Raw genomic sequence first — 19,503 nt, 5'->3', positions numbered from 1 at the left:
GTCACCAGGACTCTGTTTGATGGGTACTTCTGCACCCCCCCTGTAGCTGCACCTCTGAATATTGCATAAATTCACCAAGGGAGCCATTTATAAGCGGCGTACACATGGGCAAATCGTCCTCTTAAAAAAGCATACGTGTGAGAAATCGATCCATAGATAGTGCCTTACGTGTATTGTTTGCTGTACATGTATTAACCTAATATACAAATTTTAAAAAAATACTTGGGTCCCCCTCGTTTTTGGTAACCAGCAAAAGTAAAGCAGACTGCTGTAAACTGATATTACCAGGCTAGAAAGGTCCACGGCTATTGGGCCCTTTCCAGCCTAAAAATACAAGCCCACAACCGGAGCCAGAAATGGAGCATCATATGAGATGCACCAATTTTGGTGCTTCGCCTTTGCTCTTCACGATTTCCCTGTTGCGTTGGCAATTGGGGTAATGGTAGTTGGGGTTGATGTCAGCTGTAAATTGTCCAAACTCACAGCTGACATCAAGCCTTGGTGTTAGTAATGGAAAGATGTCTACCAGACCCTCCATTACTAACCCAGTACTAAAAGCAAGCAAGAAGAGCCCAAAAATACTTTAATAATAAAACACTCCCTGAATTTTACCTGGTTTAACATTTTTTTTAATTTAAATCCCATCCATGGAATCCGACGTAGTCCACAAATGGAAACCTGAAAAACACAAAAAGAGAGAACAAAAAACAAGACACTGTCCCTTGAAAAGTTCCCATGCAGGTCGCTGTAGCCCAATGCTTCCCATAATATTCCCCAAATCCATCGACCAAAGCCTATTGCGCCTATGGACTCGGCCCTGGCCTCCACAATGTTCAGCCAGTGTGCCGTCAGGGAAATGTAGCATCCCTGACCACAAGCGCTTGTCCACGTGTTAGTCATTATGTGGACAATCCCAGTAAGTGCATTAGTAAGGGCACTGGTGAGATTCATGGTCACAAGGTGGGAAAGCCACATTGTGGAAAATATTGGTGGCTTGGGACCGAGTACTGTGGGACGGCTGGCACCATGAATCGATGGAAATCCTCTGTGTCTACAGGCCAGAACGGCAACATTTCCACAGCGCTTGGGCCTTTGGGTGGGTGGCTGGGAACTTTTTTGCCTATCCAAGGCCTGGGATAGGGACAGCTGAATGCTGTGCTGGGACAAGGATTTGGAAGTACCTGATGATGATGTCTCAGAATGTGCAAGGACAGGTGCAAGGTGGGAGGCATCTGTGTCAGTGTCATGGACAGGGGATTGGCAATCACAGTACCAAGCTGAGGGGAAAAGGCAGTGGTGTCACCAGCTAGCACTAATTGTGGACCCAGGCATTCGGCCCACCAAGACGGGTGCTTAGATGACATGTGCCTGATCATGCTGGTGGTGGTTAGGCTCTTAGTAGTCAGGCCCCTGCTAATCTTGGCATGGCATAAGTTGCAAATGACCTTTTCTTTGTTTCAGAACTCTCTTTAAAAAAGTCCTAGACTGGGGAACACCTAACTCTTTGATGGAGAGATTCACGAGTGTCAGTGGCCTGCGGAACAGTTGCCCGCCTTCTCCCTCTGGTCACCCCACTGCCTCTTCCTGCCTATTTTGGTGCTGCAGATCCCTCCATCCCAGTGCTGCTGGCCTTGTTCTGCATGCCAGCTTCCCAGATTGGGTCAGTGACTTTGTCATTCACCATCTCGTCTTCGACGGCTGCACCCTGGTCCTCCTGACTTGGTGACTTAACAACAGCCAAGGACAACATATGCAAGGAGTTTCTATGTTCTCCCCGTGTTTGTGTGGGTTTTCTCTGGGTTCTCCACATTCCAAAGACATACTGATAGGGAATTTAGATTGTAAGCCCCAATGTGGACAGTGATGATAATGTCTGTAAACCACTTTGAAATTAATGGCGCTATATAAGTGAGTAAAATAAATAAAATGAATCAATCTGACCTTTTGGCAATGGTGTCTCATCATCATCTGCCTCCTTAGACAAAAAAGGATAAATATCATATATAACTTGAAATATTTGGAACAATTTTACCATAGTTTGTCTGTTAGGATAGCTTGGTGACCCATTAAGTTTGACAAATCAAATAACTTAGTCCTAGACTGGGGAACACCTAACTCTTTGACGGAGAAAGTCACGAGTGTCAGTGGCCTGCGGAACAGTTGCCCGCCTTCTTCCTCTGGTCACCCCACTGCCTCTTCCTGCCTGTTTTGGTGCTGCAGATCCCTCCACCCCAGTGCTGCTGGCCTTGTTCTGCATGCCAGCTTCCCAGATTGGGTCAGTGACTTTGTCATTCACCACCTCGTCTTCGACGGCTGCATCCTGGTCCTCCTGACTTGGTGACTTAACAACAGCCAAGGACAACATATGCAAGGAGCTTGTATGTTCTCCCCGTGTTTGTGTTGGTTTTTTCCGAGTTCTCCGGTTTCCTCCCACATTCCAAAGACATACTGATAGGGAATTTAGATTGTGAGCCCAATGGGGACAGTGATGATAATGTATGTAAACCACTGTTGAATTAATGGCGCTATATAAGTTAGTAAAATAAATAAAATAAATCAATCTGACCTTTTGGCAATGGTGTCTCATCATCATCTACCTCCTTAGACAAAATTTTCCCCACCGTCATCTTCTTCTGATCGTGGCTGCTCTAAGTTTTGTGCATTACTAAACAGAATGTCCTCTCGTCCCATGCAGGGTGAGATGTCAAAATCAAGAAATGATCATGTAAAGAGCTCCTCAGAGTTTCCCAGTCTGGGATCACTGGTCTCTTGGGACCTGATATAGTGGGAAGAAGGAAGATCAGGGTGAGAAATAAGTGTAATTTTGCACGAAACACGTTAAAGTGTATGGATGACAATACAGTCAATTTTTTCACCCCCCCCCCCCAAAAAAAAAATGTGGTCATCTGCAGCAGTTATATATTTAGCAACGGACTGCAAATCCCTAAGCCCTGCCTAAAGTCTGTATTCTGTCACTCTCCCTGCTCCATCTGTCCCTAGGCTAAATGCAGAATGTTTCGCATAGATTCGCATAGATTAGCCCTAAGAAGGACTTTTAGTATAATGGTTCAGCAAAGTATCACCACTAAAGGACTTTGATTCCTAAAACTGTGCACACAGGCCTGGACAACTACTCTCTCCCTCCAATAAGAACTGTCCCTGAGCTGTGCAATGGCGTCAGTGTGCCGAGCAAGGTGGCGCCAGTCCTTTTATAACCTCTGATGAGCGGGTAGCCAATCACAGTAATGCCACTACCATGATAGTTATGGCATTACAATGACCGGCAGGCAATCCCCGCATGTTTATTAGCTGTTTAGCTGGCACCAAACATTCAGGGCGGGGGCTCGAGCATTCTATCCGAGCACCAGCCAATGCTCGACGAGTGCCAGCATATCCGAGCACCCAGATACTCCGAGTATTACCGAGCACGTTTGCTCATCCCTAATTGAGACCCAATGTAGAACGTACTGTTACATCCTACATCGAGAAGGTATTAAATAGTATTCAAATAACAATTCAACAACATTTAAAGGGGTAGTCCACTATTTTGATATTAATGACCAATCATTGGAATTGGTCATTCGCATCAAATAGGTGAGGATCATTCACCTTGCACCCCTACTCATCATTTCCTTGTGTGGGCAAGGCAATGATCTCTTTTCTCATATTTTTGGGCCATTCTCTTGACAACCCAACAATACTAGTGAACTGGAAGCCATTGCCCACGAGGAACGGGCTAGGAATCCTCAAGAACAATGCCGGTAGCAGATGTCTGGCTATGCAATAACGTTTGCGGCAGATCATTACAGCCAGAGGGGTCTGCTAAGTTTTGAGAAAACACTTGTTATATTAATTATGTTGAACTATTTATATTATTTTTGTCATTGGTTTATTGCAAACAGCAGGATGTTTGAAAATTTTGTTAATAAACCAAATTTGCAATAGGGCCGTTGTATAGTTTTTATTGCAACTGTACCACCACATAAATTAAGAGTGTGTGCGTCATAGTCAAACGGTACGTCCAATGCATAAGTAAGAGACGTAAAATACGACCAAATGTAATATCTCCGTATCTTGTATCTAGGACGCCGTAGTCTTCTTGGCACAGGCACACGGCTGTTCTTTGATCTTGGGTTTTCTGGTTGGCCTGAAGTCTTCTCCAGCAAATATTTATCTGGCTCTGTGTTATGTATTAAAAATAAACGACGCGCTTCTAAAATAAAGTCTAAAAGAGAAATAAAGCAGAATTTATGTTCTGAATATAAATACAATCCATTTTTAACTGTGCATTAAATCGACGGCATAGGAAGTCATATAAGGTAATGGAGGAGATTTTAGGGAAAGCTGTAAATTCGCGACCTGCTATCTGGAACAGGCGACCAACATACTAGAAGGCAGCCTATCCTTCTGCAGTTTAGGAGGCCTGCACACACACATATTTGAACACCTTCCAAGCGGTGCATTGATTAAGATCTTTACGCAGAGTCTCGGACCTTCTGAGACATAATATTATACAGTTTGGGGGTCCTGGATTAGTATTGTTATACAGGTATATGGCAGACTTGTCTACCGCTATTGGTCCGTAGTAAGAGGGGACCATGCACTGAACTAATTTCTCTAAGGAAAGTATACTACTCTACATGTAGGTCATACATATAATACTGCCAGTAACTGAAATGTTGTAAGGTTCCCCTAATGGTGGCTCCTTGCATGTGGAATTTTATCACTTAAAGGGGTTGAACACTTAAAAAAAAAAGATTTATAGAAGTGTTTAGTACTTACTGTCCAACTTTGATTTTTATAGATGGGACGATTTTCAGCTATTATCCTCAGTCCCGGGTTTGGTAGCTCACCTACAGCCCTGAGCTTGACACAACAGGTCTGTTTGAGTGGCTAATTTTAAAGGGGTTGTCCACTACTCGGACAACCCCTTTTGAATCCCTTTGTTCTCCCCCGTGTATAATAACAGCTATGCTCACCTCCAGTGCCAGTGTTGTTGCAGCAATGAGGGCACTGGCTCACCGGGTCTCACATCACATCGTTATGTCATGCGATCCATGAGGCCAATCAGCACTGGTTTCACTCTCCCCTCCTTCTGACAAATCAAGACATTTGGAGAATTTGAGAAGATGAAATGAGAGGAGCTGCTGCTCTCTTACTTTCTCCAGATGTCAACTATGTCCTTAAGACGAGAGAAGAGACTATTTATGCAGTTCCTTCCATCTCTAGATGAGCGTATTTGTATGGCCTCTCTATAAGAGATGTATGTGGGTGATGTGCTGCTTAAATTAGTTTAGTAACTCTAGCCCGTGTTGAACAGACATACACCAGCAATAGTGCAAATTGATTTCACTATTTTACTCATTGGGAGGTAACAAGCTTGATGAGACTCTTTAAGAGGTAACCAGCGTGAACACAGGCAGCTGATTAGTATACAGCAACAAATTAGCACTGCAGACACATTGTTCGTACTTTAGTGAGTCTGCTGGCAAACACCTCAGCAACACTTCCTTCTATCAGACACAATCCATGTTTCTTTCACAATTCAGCCCTACTTTGATCCACATTGGTAGTCACAGCTCCTTCTAAAAGTCACCTGTGCTGTATCCAGGATGGTTGGAACTTATGGACTTTTTTTTATCATTCATTCATAGCCCCCATGACTTTTTCATTTTAAGTAACTTTCACTATATGAGGTCTTTATCAGGAAATTACATCTTGCCAAACATGTCTGTAAGATCATATTCAAATATAGTGCTAATGTTGTATGTTGCATTTTTTCCTGCCGGTGTCGGCACCAAACTATACATTAATAATCTTTTCTGAGTATTCCATTTTTTGCTGAATTCTTGAATGTGTTTCCTCCCTTATTTGATGCATTTTTGGTGCAGATTTGAAGCAGGGTCCTTTTTTAATGTGGTCTTTATAGTACTGCTATCTTTGATTCTACACTTAAAAATGCACCAAAGGAGTTCAACGAAAGGTGAGGAAGAGGAAATACTGAGCAATAGCTGCACGGCAGGAGCCTACACATCACAGACAGAGAGTGAGTCAAAGTCACAGGAGGTAGCTCTGACCTTCCATGACAGCGAGACAGCTCCCTAAGTCAGAACTGTTCTGCTGGATCCAGGACAGTTGGGAGCTATGCAAAAAGGTGTACTGGTGCTGTAGCTCATAAAACTGTGATTTTATCAAAACTACAGCAAGCAGCACAATAAGTAACACATCCCTGTAATTAGGTTCTCTTCCCCTACATTATGCTGCCTTCACATTAGGTGGCAAAAACTTGAAATAGTAACAGCCTGTAACATTTGTAGGACTGTGGTTGACCTATTTTCAACTCTGTTACAAGCTATTCATAGACTTATATTATGCAGCTCTGTTAACAAAAGACAGCACTTCTGCACAGCCCAAGTCCATAAAAATTCATCTTGAAGACACCCAACAGCTTAAAATACTATTACCTACAAGAGACATAAAGTACAAAGTCCAAATTTGAAAAAGTATAACAATTTTATTACAAAAATACTGACGATAACTTAAATAATAAAAGACAGCCTACGCGAAACGCGCGTTGGGGCTGTTCTCTATTGCACTGCCACACACAGGTTACTATGGACGAGATTTTTCTTTGCTTATTTGTACCTGCCTTGGTCTGACTTTATTGTACAAATACATACGGGATGGACCCTTTTTTCATTATATGTCATGGTGTAACTCTCTGATTATTTGGACAGTCCCTCTCTCTTTGTACCAATGATGTCGGTCATTTGACCTTTGGCAGGTGATTAATTCTTTCAGTCCGGTTGTTATATGCTATATCACTACAAAGATTGTATGTTATTTGTACATCTCTTATCCCATGCCTGACACTTTAATATGTGGAATTGTGCAATGGATTTTTTTGACACAGTGCGCCATTTTTCCGTCGCCTTTTCTTTTATTATTTAAGTTATTGTCACTATTTTTGTAATAAATTTGTTATACTTTTTAATTTGGACTTTGTACGCTATGTCTCTTGTAGGTTATAGGTTTAGCAGAGTGTCCGTTTTTTCGTCCAGTACGATATATAATGACATTATTATGTGTCTCAACTTTTCTTTTGGTCTGGACGATATTGATTGTAGCTTAAAATACCATGTTGATGTACGTTGTCCGCTTATAGCAAATGAAAACTACAAAACCCCGTTAACATTTGTCTGACGGCAAGCATTAATCCTATTACAGCTGTTGCAAAATTTCTCCAGAATTTTTTATTCTGCAGTTAAATGAGAGCGAAAATTATGTGACTCTGACAAGAACACACAATTAAAAAGTCTGCTGAAGGCATAAACTACGTCTGAATCACTAAATGTATCAAGATCTTTGTCAGGTACAAATAGTTCTAGGAGCTCATGAGGCAGAAGACGAATGATTTTTAGCTGTATAATACTGTAACGGTATTCTTGTACTTGTTCCTTTATATAATAATGTATTGTCACCTTTAATAAACTTTCATTTTTTTATCAGACTTTTTTTAAAAAGGCTGTGCCTTAAAATGAATGTTAGAAGGACTGATCAATCACATGCTATTTGTACAGCCGCCGGGGAGCGAAATAGGTAAGGTAACTACCAGTACCTTTAAGAGAGTATTTCTACCACAGTAAATGTTGACATAAAACTAGGACATGCCTTCACCCAATTTTTTCTAGGGGATCCGTCTTGGTCCTCTTGGGTTTTCTGTTATCAGAAATTTTTATAAAACTAACTGTACTATATGCACCCCCCAAATAACACTGCAGACAAACAGCGAGCTCATTGACTCTGAGCCATTTACTGAATTCTCTGACTGTCTGCAGCACTACCAAAGTGACGTTAGTGCTGTAAACAATAAAAGACACCGGGAGCAGTGGAAGAGACCGGACTGATGAGGGTGAGAACAGTTGGTTCTTTTAAAACAAACAGTTATCTGAAAACTGAAAATCTCTATCTTTAAGTGATGGCCATCATTTATGGAAATGGGAATATCCATTAATGCATGGTGGGTACTCAGTGATGCATACATTAAAGCATGGTGGAGGCTCAGTGAGGCCTACAAAGAAGCATGATGGGGGTTCAGTTATGCCTACAGTGATGCACGGTGGTGACTTATTGATGCATACAGTGAAGCATGGTGGTAGCTTAGTGATGCCTGCAGTGATGCATGGAATTGGTTCAGTGATCCTCTGGGGCTGCTTTGCTTCCTCTGGCACTGGAAACATGCAGTGTGTGGAGGTCATAATGGATTCATAGGAAAAAACATCATGTCTTCTGTAAGGAAGCTGAAGCATGGGCATCATTGGACCTTTCAACCAGGCAATGATCCCAAGCATACTTTACAGTCCACCAAGGCTTTGTTTCAGAAGTCCTAAAAGGTTCTAGGGTGGCAAATCAGAGTCACCTGACTTGAATGTCATAGAAAATCTTTTGGAGACTTGAAGAAGGTGGTTGCAGCATGTAAACCTAATTTTGCTGGCCTCCCTTTCGATCTGGGAGGGGTATTTATACTCACTCCAGACTAGGATTCCCTGTCAGCTATACTTTCTTTCTAGTCTGTGTGCCTGACCCCTGGAGTGTGTGCCCAGTTTGCAATTGTTTTCCTTGCTCTCTGTGCGTTCCTCTGTCTGTTTGTTCTTCTGGATTTCTAACCTCTGGCTTCACTTCTGACAATCCCCTGTCATGATCTCCTGGTTCAGATCTTAGCTTGCTTGACTACTCTCCTGTGCTTATCTCTCCTCTGCACCCCGGCATCTGGCTCTGCCCCCGACCACCTCCTACTCTGTCACATGGTTCAGGTCCTGGTTGTTACCTGGTTAGTTCCTGGAGCTTTGCTCAGCTCCCTTGCTGTGGTGCATGGCTCTCCCCTCACCAGTATACCCGGGAGTCGTGACATTGGCTATGCATCATGTTTGCAGCAGGTTATAACAGCCAGAGGGGCTTTAAGTACTACATATTTGTCCTACCAATAGGGGATAACTTATTAACTTGATGCAAGCTCATTAATGCTTATCCAAATCGAATGTACAGGTATATAGGTTGTAGAGCCTACTATATTGCCCGGTATTTGCAGGCATTCATCTGTCTACCAAATCTACACACATAGGATGTATAATGGATGATACATAAGTCAGAGAAAGATATAAGACAAAAAATAACAGCAAGATAAAATATGTCTTCAGATAGATATCTGTATTGTAAATAGAAGGTTTATACAGATGAATGATCATTACAATTTATTACCATGTAAAGAATATATACACCAGATAGTTCACGTATATAAACATTGTTATAACTTATTAAAGGGAACCTGTCACCAGAAAAACGTTATTAACCTGCAGATATGGGGTTATTCTGCAAAGTAACAGCTTTACTAATCTGCCTGGCGCTGGCACTTAGCCGAACGCTGTAGGGAGAAATTCCTTTTATTCCCCCAAGAGTGATCCGCTTTCAGTCATGGTGGCAGCACCAACGCGGGTTCGGTCCGGCTCTGAGAGTACAGATTGGCAGCTGTAACTGCGCCCCCAGCCCTGACTGACAGCCGGCCCCAATGGAGAGCCAGGGCCAGTGTTCGACTATGTGCTGGCGCCGGGCAGGTTGGTAATGCTATTAACCTGCACATTAACCCAACATATGCAGGTTAATAGGGTTTTTCTGGTGACAGGTTCCCTTTAAATTCATGTATCTTCTGTCTCTTCTATTTAAACAAAACAATAAGGGCAAAAAACGGCCTATAGATATTATAGGTCTGACATTGTTCTTAACACATATGCAAAAAATCTTACTACAAGGTCAGGAAGAAAAGTAATACAGTATAATAAAACAACATCAATGTTATAGTTTAATTTTATGCTCATATATTGCTAATAGCAGCAGGCACAGCCATCCGAGGAGAAGGCCTAGATTTTGCAGGAAAAACATCAACCATGGTCTTTGCGTCTGAATGTGAGTCATTTCGGGTAACTGTAAAAAAAGAGATAGATATTAATACCATTATATCGAAAATGGAGGTGGGGTTTCTATTGAGAAGATGATAGATAATTTTAGATAGATAGATAGATAGATAATAGATAGATAGATAGATAGATAGATAGATAGATAGATAGATAGATAGATAGATAGATAGATAGATAGATACAAGGCTTGAGAAAGACTGTTCACAGCCGAAACGTTGCTACACCAGCTGGGCTAATAGACTCACAAGCTGGGCTGATAATGTCCTTTTTTAATGAAAATATGTTTAGGCTTGCTTTTCTTAAACAATAGATCGATATACCAGATTTTGCAGATTTTATAAGACGCATCGGTTTATAAGACGCACCCAATTTTTTTTACTATGAAAATAGAAAAAAAATTATAAGATGGGGGCATGTCTTGTAGTCATAATTTAAGGTATCTTACCTGGGGGGCTGCGGCGGTGGAGCGAGGTCACAAGAGCCATGGTCTCTTCCTTGCTACGGGCCTTGGATGGGAGAAGTGAGTGCTCCAGCGGTGCAATGCTGCGAGTCTGGTGTTGGCGGTGAGGCAGCGCGTAGTGCATTGCTTTCCCAGTGATTTTCCTGAAGCCATGGGCCGCTGGAGGCGGGACATGTACAGATTGGGATTTTTGCCCAGCCGAGATTTCAATTTGCGTAAGCAGCGCTGCTGGCGGCCATCTTCCTGAAGCCGTGGGCCAGGCCGAGATCCCAGTCTGCTCATGCTGCGCCACCTCCGGCGGCCCATGGCTTCAGGAAGGTGGCCTCCAGGAAATCAATGCACTCCGCTCTACCTCACCGCCAACACTTAGGCCCTCAGCATTGCACCGCTTCATGAAGAAGGGACTTTGGCTCCTGTGATCCACCACAGTAACCCCCCGGGTAGGGTACATTTGAACTGTGAGACACATCCCACTTTCTCCCCCAAAATTTTGCAGAAAAAAAATGTGTCTTATAGTTAGAAAATATGGTATATAGATAACAGATTTATATATATAAATGAATAAAGAGATAGATTATATATATACTGTATATTGATAGAAACAAGAGAATACAGCAGCACTTTGTAAGTGTTGAGCTGTCTGCAAACATTGAATATATAACATTTCAACTGCATTACTGCTATATAGAATATACTTATAAAAATGAATGTACTTATTGCAAAAATGGGCCAATTCATGAGAGCCCATCAACCATGACAAGACATACATTTTTTGATGGAACACTAAGGTCACGTTCACACGTTCAGTATTTGGTCAGTATTTTCCATTAGTATTTGTAAGCGAAAACCAGGAGTTAGTGATAAATGCAGAAGTGGTGCATATGTTTCTATTATACTTTTCGTCTGATTGTTCCTCTCCTCATTTTGGCTTACAAATACTGATGTAGAATACTGACCAAATACTGAACCTGTGAATGTGGCCTAAACCTAGTATTTATTAAACATGCCTCTCCTGGGTTAAAAGCCTACAAATTTAAAGGGTGGATAATTTAATAAATGGCATAAGGCTGATAGGAGGAGGAGTGCTCAGCCAAATAAGGAGGCACTCACCACCTCCAACAATAAACTACAAAAAAACAAAGAATGACCAGCACCTCCGAACAGAATAAAGCAAGTGTGGACAGGTAAAAGCACCGCTGATCAAAATTACTCTTATTGTTAACAGTTAAGCAACTTGAAGATTAAATAATTTTTAAAAGGCTTAAAGTTAAAGATGAAAAATTTCCTTTGCATGTTAGGTAAAAAAAATAAATATTGCCATAGTTTACATTTTAAAAAGGACAAAAAGGAAAATGGGTGATGCAAACGTTTGGACACCCTTGGAGATTTGTGTGCTCAGATAAGTTTTAACTAATTTGGTGATGCAAATTTCCCAGCTTTATAAAAACCCAGCCTCCTCTAACCTTATGCCAAGACCATCAGTGTTATGTTCTGGTGGTTTAGAAACAACATGAGACAAGCTCTGAAGGAGGTGGTATCTGTACTGACCGCAAACCCTGAACCTAGCAGCGCAACTAAAAATAGCCGTGGGGGGTACCTGACGCTCCCTAGACCCCTCGACACAGCCTAAGATCTAACTTCCCCTAAAGATGGGAACAGGAAACCTATCTTGCCTCAGAGAAAATCCCCAAAGGAAAGATAGCCCCCCACAAATATTGACGGTGAGAGGAGGGGAAAATAACATACGCAGAAATGAAATCAGATTTTAGCACAGGAGGCCAGTCTAGCTTGATAGACAGGACAGGAAAGGATACTGTGCGGTCAGTATAAAAACTACAAAAACAATCCACACAGAGTTTACAAAATCTCCACACCTGACTAAAGGTGTGGAGGGTAAATCTGCTTCCCAGAGCTTCCAGCTAACAGAAAAAATCCTTACTGACAACTGGACAAATATAGAATGCACAGAACAATAAGTCCACAACATGTGGACTGAAATGAGCAAAGCCAGAACTTATCTTTGCAGAACTGGTCAGGAAACCAGGAGAATCCAAGCAGAGATGTGAATCCAGCTAGGAACATTGACAAGTGGCACAGGCTGAATAAAGAGCCAGACTTAAATAGCGGACAATAAGTGGAGGCAGCTGATGACAGCTAACTCCAAGGAGCAGCCATACCACTAGAAACCACAAGAGGGAGCCCAAGAGCAGAACTCACAAAAGTGCCACTTACAACCACCGGAGGGAGCCCAAGAGCGGAATTCACAACACATCAGTCATGATGAGTTCTTCTAAGCAGCTGCCTAGCACTCTGAAAATGAAAATGGTAGAGGCCTACAAAGCAGGAGAAGGCTATTAAAAGATAGCAAAGCATTTTCCAGTAGCCCTTTCCTCAGTTCGAAATGTAATTAAGAAATGGCAGTTAACAGGAACAGTGAAGGTTAAGATAAGTTCTGGAAGACCAAGCAAAATTTCAGTGAGAGCTGCTCATAGAATTGCTTGAGAGGCAAATTAAAACCCATGCTTGACAGCAAGATACCTTCAGAAATATTTAATAGACCCTGTAATTGTGGTACATTGTTCTATTGTTCAGAGACACCTACAGAAATATGTCCTTCATGGAAGAGTCATCAGAAAAAAACCTCTCCTGCATCCTCACCATAAAATTCAGAGTTAGAAGTATGTAAAAGAAAATCTAAACAAGCCTGATGCATTTTGGAAACAAGTCCTGTAGACTGATGAGGTTAAAATAGAACCCTTTTGCCACAATGGTCAAAGTGTGTGTAGTTATTATTATTATTATTATTATTATTTATTGTTATAGCGCCATTTATTCCATGGCGCTTTACATGTGAGGAGGGGTATACATAATAAAAACAAGTACAATAATCTTAAACAATGCAAGTCATAACTGGTACAGGAGGAATGAGGACCCTGCCCGCGAAGGCTCACAATCTACAAGGGATGGGTGAGAATACAGTAGGTGAGTAGTTAAAAGGGCATAGCATTTCTGGAAAAGAACATGTCATAAACCATTAAGCAAGGGGGTGGATCAATCATGCTTTGGGGTTGTGTTGCAGCCAATGGTACGGCGAACATTTCACGGGTAGAGGGAAGAATAGATTCAATGAAATTTCCACAAATTCTTGTGCAAACAAAACACCATCTGTAAAAAAGCTGAAGTTGAAAAGAGGATGGCTTCTGCAAATGGATAATGATCCTAAACACACATAAAAATACACAATAAACAACCTCAAAAGGCGCAAGCTGAAGGTTTTACTATGACCCTAACAGTCCCCTGATCTGAACATCATTGAAAACCTATTGCTAGACCTCAAAATAGCAGAAGATGCAAGACGACACAGGAATCTCACAGAACTGGAGAATTTTCCAAGGAAGAATAGATGAAAATCCCTCAAATAAGAATTGAAAGATTCTTGTCTGACTACAAAAAGTTTTACAAAGTGTGATACTTTCAAAAGGAGGTGCTACTAGGTACTAACCATGCGGGGTGCCAAAACATTTGCATCGACCCATTTTCTCTTTTGTAATTTTTAAAATGTAAAAAATGACATTATATATATTTTTTACTAATATACAAAGGAAATATGTCAACCTTAACTTTAGCCTTTTTAGAGATCAATTCATGTTCACCTTGCTTAACTGTTCACAATAACAGTCATTTTGACAACCGGGGGTGCCCAAACTTTTCCATGCCACTGTAGAAAGCAATAAAATGACTACTATAATAGGACTATGCTCTTGTATCAAGGCTACAAGTCTGATGTTGTTCCAGTATGACACAAGGCTGTTGACGCATCTGACGATTATCATAATTCTGACGTTAAACTAGAAAGACATTTTCCAGATGGGTTTTTGTTTAATCTTTCCATTCACGTGTCACTTCCATTTAATGATGGATGTTTTGAAGTTTTTATATCAGAATGATTCAAGAAGTGTCAGACACATTATGAAACATTGTGCGTTAGTTTATATGATGCATTCATGTTATGTTATCTTATTAAATGCCAGCCAACTCGAGTCAGCAACTGGAGGTGGCGGCAAAGACACCATCAATCAGTGGCTTTGCGCAAAGTCAACTTCCTATAGCCAAAAATAAGTTGATGTTTACAGTTATCCAAAAACAAGTCTGTGTGAGGAGTACACAGATCGTGATGACTGAATACCAGGAACATGATCGTCTGTGCACCTTAGATGCAAGACATCCAAAGCCACCGATTTCCAGCCAGAGGCTGACCATCTCATTTGCTTAGTCTTTTCTCGACTATTAACCCATTAGGGTTAGGGCTAGGGTTAGGGCTAGGGTTAGGGCTAGGGTTAGGGTTATGGCTAGGGTTAGGGCTAGGGTTAGGGCTAGAGTTAGGGCTAGGGTTAGGGTTAGGGCTAGGGTTAGAGTTGGGGCTAGGGTTAGGGCTATGGTTAGGGTTAGGATTACATTTATGGTTGGGATTAGGGTTAGGGGTGTGTCAGGGTTAGGGGTATGGTTAGAGTTATGGTTGGGATTAGGGTTAGGGGTGTGTTGGAGTTGGGGTTAGGGTATGAGTATGTCTAATTCTTTTGTTTAACCAGGAGATTAGGAGCTAACGGAGATGTGGGGCAGTAACCTACTCCTTTCTGCTCATTGAAAACACATGGATGCTTAAGGTGGACAAGCAATCATCTGCATGGAGTTGTGATCCCTCCATTTTAGTACTGTGAGGATCTGGGGTCACAGAGACCACTACAGGACAGCACTTTTCTGTGTATATGAGGGTGACGAAATGATAAAACACTGTAGTAATCACTCACCATCTCCACTAGTGATAGATACAGGAACATTCCCGCAGTGATAGCGAATATCCAGATCTGTACATCAGGGTTGGTGGACACTGAGAGGCCAATGTAGAGACCTGCAAAGGCTGTTAATGCACTGATAAAGTTCATTAAAAAGGCAATTTTTGCTGTAAGTCCAGTATTGAGTAGCACTGCAAAATCTCCTGTAAGATAAAAAAAAGTTTTTGCTTCCTTAAAGGGAGTATTTTAACATGAATGACTCTTCAAACCATGCCTAGAGACTGTCGTATACCTGCCCCTGAAGACAACAATTGTACTGTGTATATAGACCTGGGTTTTAGTGCCTTTTATTGTATGATGTGAAATGTGTAAAATGTAATGTAAAACGCATAGAGCAATATAGGTACTGATGCTGCTGTGTGGGTCCTGTATTGGTAATGCATAAGGTAACCTGGTACACTCAGTTCATGGGTAGGGACAGTATAGAACATAGTTTAGTGCTTAGTTAGTGACAGATAGGAGCATTAGGAAAGATAAGACAGTGGTGGGCCTTATTAGTGTACAGTAATAGAAATAGTACTATAGCCAGGAAAAGTCAGAGAGGCCCGGCGCCTGCGCACTGCAGTGCTTTATGCTGTCCTCAACAGGGCAGATAAAGTACACCTGCGCAGGAGCTACGACAGGAAGCAAGGAGGAGGACATCATCGCATGAAGATGGGAGGCACTGGACCCGGACCGCGATGCCCATCGGACCGGACGGCACCGTAACCGCCCCTGGGTGAGTATAATCTAACTTGTTTTTCTTATCTTTCAGGTTACATTTGGGGGCTTATCTACAGCATTACAGAATGCTGTAGATAAGCCCCTAATGGTGATGGCTGCAGCTTATAGGGATACCATCACACTGAAACGACGCTGCAGCGATACGACAACTATGTCGATCGCTGCAGCATCGCTGTTTGGTCGCTGGAGAGCTGTCACATAGACAGCTCTCCAGCGACCAACGATCCCGAAGTCCCCTGGTAACCAGGGTAAACATCGGGTTACTAAGCGCAGGGCCGCGCTTAGTAACCCGATGTTTACCCTGGTTACAAGCGTTAACGTAAAAAAACCAAACATTACATACTTACATTCCGTGTCTGTCCTCCGGCGCTGTGCTTTCCTCTGCACTTTCAGCGCCGGTCAGCCGTAAAGCAGAGCGGTGATGTCACCGCTGTGCTTTCTGGCTGGCCGGCGCTGACACAGGATGCAGGAGGAGTGCAGAGAAGCAAGAGCGCCGGGGACAGACAGCTGAAGGTAAGTATGTAATGTTTGGTTTTTTTACGTTTACGCTGGTAACCAGGGTAAACATCGGGTTACTAAGCGCGGCCCTGCGCTTAGTCACCCGATGTTTACCCTGGTTACCAGTGAAGACATCGCTGAATCGGCGTCACACACGCCGATTCAGCGATGTCAGCGGGAGATCCAGCGACGAAATAAAGTTTCAGACGATCTGCTACGACGTACGATTCTCAGCGGGGTCCCTGATCGCAGTAGCGTGTCAGACACAGCGAGATCGTAACGATATCGCTGGAATTGCACGGATCGTGCCGTCCTAGCGATCAAAGTGCCACTGTGTGACGGTACCCTAGGCCAAAAATGGGGTGACAGATTTCCTTTGAGAATACAGTAATTAACTAGAGCCAGCATGGGTTTGTAGCAAACAAGTCATGCCAGACTAATCTAATTTCCTTCTATGATGGAATCACTGACTGGGTGGATCAGGAAAATTTGGTAGATGTAGAATTTCTTGACTTCAGCAAAGCATTTGATAAAGTATCTCATACTAGCCTTATTGAAAAAATGACCAAGTTTGGAATTGACAAGGCTATGGTTAGGTGGATTCATAGCTGGTTCAGCGATCATACTCAAAGACTGGAATTAAATGGTTGAACATCCAATACAGTGCAAAGCTAGGAGGGATGACTTAACACTAGAGAAGACAAAGAAAGGATTCAGAAGGATCTAGATAAGCTTAAACAATGGGCAGCGACTAAAGGTACCATCACACTCAGCGACGCTGCAGCGATATAGACAACGAGCCGATCGCTGCAGCGTCGCTGTTTAGGTCGCTGTAGAGACGTCAAACACAACAGCTCCAGAACGATGCAGGAGCGATCCTGTGACTTAACGGCGACTCACTTATCGTTGTAGCTGGTTGTTAGCTCCATGTTAAAACATTGCTGGCATCGTTGCTTTTGCTGTCAAACACAACGATACACACCGACCTGACGACCAAATAAAGTTCGGGACTTCTAGCTCCGACCAGCGATATCACAGCGGGATCCAGATTGCTGCTGCGTGTCAAACACAACGAGATCGCTATCCAGGACGCTGCAACGTCACGGATCATTGTCGTTCTCGTTGTAAAGTTGCCGAGTGTGACGGTACCTTAATAGAATGGTATTTAACAGGGAGAAATGCAAGATTCTATATCTGGGCAAGAAAAACAAAAATTACATCAATGGAAAGGAGGAATAGAACTAAGCAACAACACGGGTGAAAAAGACTTGTGTATAATAATAGATCACAGACTGCACACGAGTCAACAGTGTGATGCAGCAGCAAATAAAGCAATCACAGTTCTAGGATGTATTAAGGGAATCATAGAGTCTAGATCACGTGAAGTAATTATCCCCCTCTACTCCTCGTTGGTCATGCCTCATCAGGATTACTGTGTGCAGTTCTGGACACCACATTTTTGAAAAGACATTGAAAAACTGGTGCAAGTTCAGAGAAGATCTACAAGAATGGTAAGCATATTGCAAAGTATGTCCTACGAGGAACGGTTAAATGATCTGGGAATGTTCAGCTTGAAAAGAAGGCTAAAAGGAGACTTAATAGCTGTCTACAAATATCTGAAGGGACATCACAGTGTAGAGGGATCGTCCCTACGCTTATTTGTACATGGAAACATGAGAAACAATAGAATGAAACTTAAAGGGAGAAGAGACATTAAATATTAGAAAAAACTTTTTGACAGTGAGGGTGATCAATTAGTGGAACAGGCTGCCACATCAGACAGATGGTGAGTTCTTCTGCAATTGAAATCTTCAAACAGAGGCTGGTGAGACATCTGTCTGAGATGGTTTAGTGAATTCTTCATTGAGCACGGGGTTGGAAATGATGAACCTTGAGGTCTCTTCCAACGCAAACTTTCTATAATTCTATGATTCTATGTGCACATCCCCATAGAATAACCTCGGTCCGAATGCAATGCAATGTTTTGTCAGATCAACTGTTGATGATTCAGCCGGCTGGACACAGGGAGTGCTTTTTACTTATTATGTAGCTATGAATCGGCTATAATATTATGCATGAACCGCCTAAATTTATGTATGGAATGACTATATTCATGAAGTGTATAAAATAAAAAAACACTTCAGAAACCTTTGGAGATTTTGAAAATTACAAGCTGAGCATTTATTTTTCGATTACATCATATGTGGAGATAATCTTACCTATATCAGTATGTTCACATTCCATTTTTTCTCTGTATGCTTCTACTATATTTGTACATTAGTAAAGCAAACTATTTTTTATCATGTATGAAGTGGTGTTTGCGCTAAGAATTGCTATTAATTTTGGAAGAATTATGCCCAATTAGTGTATACAGTAGACTGTATTGTAAGGATCGCATGGGCTTTTCTTTTCTTAGTGGGAGAGAGGTAAAGTGGAACACTGTGTCAAAATTTTTACAGCATTTTTTTACTCAAACCAAGCCAATAATAGGAGCTGTAAAAAAGTTAAAATATGCAAAATGTATTAATCAGCAGGGGCCACTTAATACTGTCTTGTCTAAGTTTACTCTGTGTAAATATTAGGCAGTTTTAGTAAATCTTCTTGAGTGTGTCCTGTGGTTTACTAGTATACTCCCTCGGCATGATTCATTACTCTGTTCCTTACAATCATATATTTGTAATCTATCTATATAATCATCTAAGGGGTACTTCCGTCTGTCTGTAACGGAAATCCCGCGTCGCTTATTGGCTGCGACCAATCAGCGATGGGCACAGTCCGGCAGCGAATTCGCCCCGTTCCTACTCTCCGTCAGTGCCCCCTCTCTACTCCCCTCCAGTCAGCGCTCACACAGGGTTAATGACTGCGTTACACCGCGTTATGCCGCGGTGTAACGCAGTCCGTTAACGCTGCTATTAACCCTGTGTGACAAACTTTTTACTATTGATGCTGCCTATGCAGCATCAAAAGTAAAAAGATCTAATGTTACAAATAATTAAAA

General features: G+C 42.1%; 1 protein-coding gene across 1 annotated transcript in view; it reads right to left on the bottom strand.

The window, feature by feature from the left end:
- Positions 1-9,188: 9,188 nt before the first annotated feature.
- The window catches only part of SLC39A12 (solute carrier family 39 member 12), a 57,834-nt gene continuing 47,519 nt past the window's right edge, over positions 9,189-19,503 (bottom strand). The window contains exons 11-12 of the mRNA XM_069729516.1: positions 15,240-15,427; positions 9,189-9,978 (exon numbers count right to left, since the gene is read on the bottom strand). Of these exons, the coding sequence (XP_069585617.1) occupies positions 9,850-9,978; positions 15,240-15,427 (317 nt within the window). The 3' untranslated portion in view covers positions 9,189-9,849. The remainder of the gene's footprint in view (positions 9,979-15,239; positions 15,428-19,503) is intronic.

This window comes from Ranitomeya imitator, chromosome 6 (assembly GCF_032444005.1).
Source record: "Ranitomeya imitator isolate aRanImi1 chromosome 6, aRanImi1.pri, whole genome shotgun sequence".
Classification (NCBI taxonomy): Eukaryota; Metazoa; Chordata; class Amphibia; order Anura; family Dendrobatidae; genus Ranitomeya; species Ranitomeya imitator.
The sequence above is the reverse complement of the archived record's forward strand: the minus strand, read 5'-3'. Positions and strand labels throughout refer to the sequence as shown.